Consider the following 6,157-nt stretch of genomic DNA (forward strand, 5'->3'; position numbering starts at 1 on the left):
ACAAAAGCTGCACAGTTACTGGGAGAATAGGAAGTTGGGTCCTCTCCACACCTGGAGCCAATGATGTCAAATCTAGGACTTAAATGACAGGTAACAAAAGGAGAAGAATAGCATGTGCAAAGGCCCAGAAGTGGGGCCAAGCCTGATGGCTTCATCAAGGGAATTACAAGTAAGTAGATGTGGTGTCTGTCTCAGAGTTGGGTGCTGGGGTAGAGGGTGGAACCAAGGGTGCCCTTGAGTGAGGCAGAAGGACCAGGCCTGATTGCTTGGTGGGTCTGGTCATAGAAGTCATATGCTGAGTAGAGTATTTGAAGATGAGATCAGAGAAGGATCTGACAGGGAGGGGAGCAGTATAGGTAGGTAGCAGTGTAGGAGCAGTCCAGGGGTAGGCAAGGAAATTTTCAGACCGCAAAGCAGAAAGGAAGCTGGGAGTGAAGCCCCGTGGTAGAGTGTATTCCCAGCATGCACATGGCCCTGGGTTCCACCCTCAGTACTGGGAAAGTCTGTGGGAAAAAAGAAAAAAAATGAAAACTTGCTCAGGACCCAGAGGACCAGGACAACACAAAGAGGCCCCCCAGAGAACCCAGAAAAGCATGCATCTTTCCACTTGGTACATGATCAAAGCAGGGTCTGAAGTTGAACAGACCAAGTCCTGGCTTTTCTGCTTCCTCTCCACGCACCATCCCTTCCCTCCCTGTGCCTCAACTTCCCCAAGAGTCAAATGAAGGTAGCACCTCCTACCTTGCTGAACGGTTTCACAGACTGTGAATGCATGAAGCTCCCAGAAGGCACCTTGCCCTTGCCGATCCTTCCTTGATCCTCCGCTTTGGCCTCCCTCTCATTCCCTGAGCCTCCATTCCCTGGACTCTCTCCAATGGAAAGGAGGATGCTTACCTTGCAGTGCTCTGGACACGAGTGAGAGGTGGCTGTGGCAGTCCAGGACTTGCCTCTCAGAGCACAACCAGATCTCACAGCTTTGTCCTTCTCCCTCTCGGCAGGAAAGGAGGCAGAATGATGTGGCAGGGGCTGGCAATGGCGGCCTGTCTCCTCATGTTCCCCACCGTGGCCACAGAGGATTGTCTGTCCTCCTGCTCCCTATGTGCGGTGAAGACCCAAGACGCCAACCCCATCAACCCCCTGGTAGGTTCCAAGCAAGGCACTTCTGGGCCCCGGTCCTGCTTATATGGAGCCCAGAGGGGAGAGCTCATGTGTTGGGCCAGCGGTACCTGACCTGAACTCATACCACCCCTGCAAGGCTTGTCCTGCCCGGTGGGCAGCTGGCTACCAGGTGTTTTCTAGCTCCAATCTGTGCCCCAGTCCTTGTCACCATGGGCTTCCTTCAGCCAGGACCAACTTAGGTTTCCAGGGAGCCGGATGCCTGGCAACAGGGTGTTGTTCATGAGGTGCCGGCTTTGCAGTCAGTTGCTCTGTAACCATTTTCCCAGGGTTCTCACTCTGGGGTTGATGCCCCACCCCTACCTAGTCACCCTCCTGGAGAGTTGTCACCCCTAACTTTCATGATCTGTTGACAGCCCCTCCCCGAGGTCTTGGAGTCTCTTAGCTGGGATGTGCAGCTGGGAGGTTGGACAAGAGAACTCACGCATTGGACAGCCAGGGTTCAAGCCTCAGTACTGTCCTGATGCTATCATCACTGTAGTTGCATCCTCTCCACCCTGGCCTGACGAGCCCTCCTGTGCCCCTCACACAAAACCTTCCTGCCGTTTGCACTGCCCAGCCTCTGTGTATGAGGTCTTAGCAGCATCCTCACTGAGAAGTTTTAGCATGGCCACCTGTAGCCCTGTGAACGTTGAAAGTGGCTCCAAGTGTGTTTTCTCATCTGACACACTGGCACCAAGTTGCCCACCTTTATGTACCCTGGAGAGCCTCCAAATGGGTAGCCAGAGGCTTAGCCAGGGTGGCCTATTTTGATTTGCCCAGACATTGGAAGAGGGGCCGGTCAGGGACAGCAGGGCAATGCCTGTGTTTTGAGATTTTTCTTTTGAGGCAGGTGACATTACCCACTGTGGTGTCTGGGTCTTTTGCAGATTTGCTCCTTGGAATGTCAGACCTCTCTGTGGCCCTCCGAGGAGTGGAGCAGGTGCCAGGGTTTTCTGTCCTCTTCTGCCCGTGGGCTGCGAGGTGATGATGGTTTGCAGAGCAAGGCAGCGTTGGAAGAAGATTACAGCCAGCTGGCCCGGCTCCTGAGCCCCTTCCTGAAGGAGCTGGAGAAAAGCAGAGATCTCCCCAGCACCCCAGCAAAGGAGAGTCTCAGAAGTCTCTGGGAGGGGCTTGGGGAGGGTGAGGGTCCCGAGCGGATGGAGGAAGCCCTGCCGGGCAATGGCGCGCTTGATTTTGGAGAGGAGCCCGCCAAGGAGCAGGTCAAACGCTATGGGGGGTTTTTGCGCAAATACCCCAAGAGGAGCTCAGAGGTGGCTGGGAAGGGGGACGGAGAAGGGGACGGGGTGGGCCACGAGGATCTGTACAAGCGCTACGGGGGCTTCTTAAGGCGTATCCGTCCCAAGCTGAAATGGGACAACCAGAAGCGCTATGGCGGTTTCCTCAGGCGCCAGTTCAAGGTGGTGACTCGGTCTCAGGAGGACCCCAGCGCCTACTCCCAAGAGCTCTTTGAAGCGTAAGCGCCCCCTTCCTGCCACGATGGAGTTGAGTCAGGAGCCTCTCACAAGACCCTCTCCCTCATCCCGCTGTGTGTGCCCTGTCCCCACCCCACGCGCAGTCCAGCATTGGCCGCAGACCATCCACGCCCAGCCCCCTTTCTTTGGCCTCAGGGCCTAGCATTCCTCTGGGACCAGCGATGGGGACCCCTGCCAACAGGCCCACTGCTTGGCTCTGATTCCTAGGTTTCTAAACTACTGCCGGAAGCTTTTGCTCGCTGTTCCTTCACTCTGCCCCTGTGTCCCTCCATCCCCAACTCCAGGAAGCCAGGGATGTGTTCTTGGTACCTGCACATCTATGATCTCCAAAGCTATACTGATCCTGTCCTTCTCAAGAGAAAACCGAGCCTTCCCCATGCAGATAGCAAACAAATGTCCCAGAAGACAAACATACACAGAACAGAACCGAAAAGCAAGGCAGAAAACACAGAGACATCCAAACATGGCCTCCCCCCTGAAACTCCTAAAGATCTCCCTGGCATCCCACTTTGAAACTACCTGTTAGGTAAAAAAAAGCATAAACACTGCCTTTTATTGAGCAGGAATTCTGATGAGAGTCCAGGCTTTCTTGTGGCTTAAATACCCAGTCTGGACCCTCTGCGTTGCCAAAGTTTTAAGCAATCCAAAGGAAGTGCAGAGCCCCTGACCGTTGGTTTGTCAGTACCCTGGACAGCACCCTGGACAGCACCCTGGACAGCACCCACCTTCTTCAGAGGCTGCGAGAGAAAGACCCTTCCTAGGTGATCAGGGAGGCGAGGAGGGAAGAAGGGAGGGAGAGAGCGAGCTCTTTCCCTTCTGAAGGCTGAAATACGTAAGGCACAGTCAGACCAATTTGTTCTGTGCAACAAATTCAAAATGTGGACCAGTTCCCACAGCCCTCATTAAACTAATTAAACTGATCGGTATCTCACTTCTACCCCACGATGAACTGAAACCCAGTGCAGTTGATGAGGTTAAGTACAAGCATGCTCTCAAGCAGCAGAGTTGACTGCCAGGAGCCCGAGCCATCTGGCCCAGCATATGCCCTGGGCATTGGGTAAGGGAATCCAAAAGCAACAGCTAGAAAGGAAGAAAGGCCCCTCAACCCTCATGGTGATTCCTTCATCTTCACGTCTCCAAGTAAAACCAGGAAGATGAATGAAATGATGGAGTGTCTGAGGCCAAATGAAGTTCTTCAAATATTCCAGAATTACAGGCAAAGACCTCTTGATGCCTGGGTTTGCCCCCCCCCCTCTTCCCCCTCCCATCCTCAGACACTATATTTGGGTGTGTAGATCTAGGAGATGGGGCTGGATGGGAAAGAAAATGGATGCTTTGAGCCCACCCCTTTGAGCACAGCCCCCAGGTCTCATGTGGTGTTCTGAAATGTATTAGTGACTTAAGAGTTACTTTGTGTGCTTTAAAGAAAAAAAAACCCAAAACATTTATCTAATTTACTTGGAATTTGCTTAGTCCCTAATAAACTTGTGTAACTTCCTGCTTCTACAGTACAATAAATAAAAGATGCTGCTTATATGTATGTATGTATGTGTGTGTGCGTGCGCATGCGCGTGCATGTGCTCACATATGTGTGCATATACATAAGCCTCGATCCCTGGAGAGAAAAGACCTTTTGCATAAAAGAGTGCTAGAAGATGAATATCTATATCCACCCACAAACATGCATTTTATATACACACATATGGTCATCATTCACACAGACACACACACACACACACAGGTCATGTTAGAAAAGGAAGTGTGGCTGGGTGCTAGTAGTTCATGTCTGTAATCCTAGCTACTCAGGAGACTTATCTGAGGATTGTGGTTCAAAGCCAGCCTGGGCAGGAAAGTCCATGAGACTCTCATCTCCAAAGAATCACCAAAGAGTTGGAAGTAGAGGTATGGCTCAAGTGGTAGAGTGCCAGCTTTGAGTGAATAAGCTTAAAGACAGCACCCAGACCCTGGGTTCAAGCCTAGTACCAGAACAAAGAGAGAAAGAGGGAGAGGGAGGGAGAGAGAGGGAAGGAGAGGAGGAGGGAAAAAGAGGGAGAGAGGGGGAGGGAGGAGGAAAGGGGGAGGGAGAGAGAGGGAGGGAAGGAGAGAGAGGGAAGGAAGGGAGGGAGGGAAAGGAAGGGAGAGGGAAGGAAAAAGGGAGGGATAGGGAGGGAGGGAGAGAGAGAAAAAAGAGAAAGGAAGAAGAAAGGAAGATAGAAGGGAAGAAAGGAAGGAGGAAGAAAGGGAGGCAGGGAGGGAGGGAGGGAGAGAGGGAGGGAAAAGAAAGGAAAAAACAAGACTTTTTCTTCTTTTTCTTTCTTTCTTTTATTTTATTTATTTATTTTTGCCAGCCGTGGGGCCTGAACTCTGGGCCTGAGTGCTGTCCCTCATCTCTTCAGCTCAAGGCTAGCGCTCTACCACTTGAGCCACAGTGCCACTTCCGGCTTTTTCTGCCTATGTGGTTCTGAGGAATCGAACCCAGGGCCTCCTGCATGCAAGGCAAGCGCTCTACCCCTGAGCCACCTTCCCAGCCCTAAACAACTATTTTCATAGGGCTAGAGTATACATGCTATAATGTGTCCTTATCTAAAGCATGAAGTTCAGCAAGTCTTCACACACACACACACACACACACACACACACACCCTGTGGGACCACCACTCAGATGACAACATAGAACTTGTCCACACCCCAGAGGCCTCCACAGATCATCTTCATGAACTGTGGAGACAGAGTGGGACAGAGGTAGAAGAGGAATGAAAGCACCGCAAGTCTTCCAGAGCCTTGTTCCTTTGTCCCTGTTGCCCAGGCTGCGATGCGAGGATCGCAGGGCAGGCAGCGTCCATCGGCTAAGAATTCCAGCTCCCAGGAAACCTTGAAAAAGCATGTCACTAATAAGTGCGCTGTTTCCATGACAACCCCATACGCCATCACTGGCCAGAAAAGTCCTATCATAATGATCATGACAATCATTATGAATCCTGAGATCTCAATTGTAGTCCTTACCCACCCCTCCACACCCCCACACCCCATCCTAGGGTGCCTGGCGCCCTTCAGCTCCAACCCCTTCACAGGGACCAACCCAGAGATGGAGGATTGTCTGCTAATTAAAGGCCCCAGAGTGAGGACAAGAAAAATCCCTCCAACAATGTCAGGAATGATGGTTCCCTAATAGATATCATCTGGGCGTTCTTGATTCGTGCTCTGACTCTGCGGCACCTCCCATTAGCCAGGGAGGTTTGTAACAAAGGGTTATAATTACTCCTCCGGTATGTAAATTCCCATCCATGGCACGCTCCTGCACGCTTTGTCTTGTCTCTGTCTAACTAGAGTCAAGCCCATTCATCTTGATCTCCTGGGGTCCTAAGCTCCTTCATCACCTTTGGCAGGAAGTATGCCTTCTGAACACAAGCCTCATCTTCCTCTCAAGTTCTCCTGGCAGCTCCAGGCTCCTGCAGGACCCTCCCCAGGGCTGGAAGCTGGGTGCTTTGGGATACTGGTAGTATCAT

General features: G+C 51.9%; 1 protein-coding gene across 1 annotated transcript; it reads left to right on the forward strand.

The window, feature by feature from the left end:
• Positions 1-1,011: 1,011 nt before the first annotated feature.
• Positions 1,012-2,636, forward strand: Pdyn (prodynorphin). The gene is made up of 2 exons (XM_042694243.1): positions 1,012-1,140; positions 2,046-2,636. Exons 1-2 carry the CDS (start codon positions 1,012-1,014, stop codon positions 2,634-2,636), a joined length of 720 nt encoding a protein of 239 aa, XP_042550177.1.
• The last annotated feature ends 3,521 nt before the right edge of the window (positions 2,637-6,157 follow it).

This window comes from Dipodomys spectabilis, unplaced genomic scaffold, assembly GCF_019054845.1.
Source record: "Dipodomys spectabilis isolate Male_0828 unplaced genomic scaffold, ASM1905484v1 ptg000175l, whole genome shotgun sequence".
Lineage (NCBI taxonomy): Eukaryota > Metazoa > Chordata > Mammalia > Rodentia > Heteromyidae > Dipodomys > Dipodomys spectabilis.

Excerpts from the sequence above, each read along its gene's own strand:
- Pdyn (XM_042694243.1), top strand. The coding sequence starts at position 1,012 with ATGATGTGGCAGGGGCTGGCAATGGCGGCCTGTCTCCTCATGTTCCCC. Across the intron at positions 1,141-2,045 it reads CCAACCCCATCAACCCCCTG|ATTTGCTCCTTGGAATGTCA; the intron begins GTAGGTTCCAAG and ends GGTCTTTTGCAG.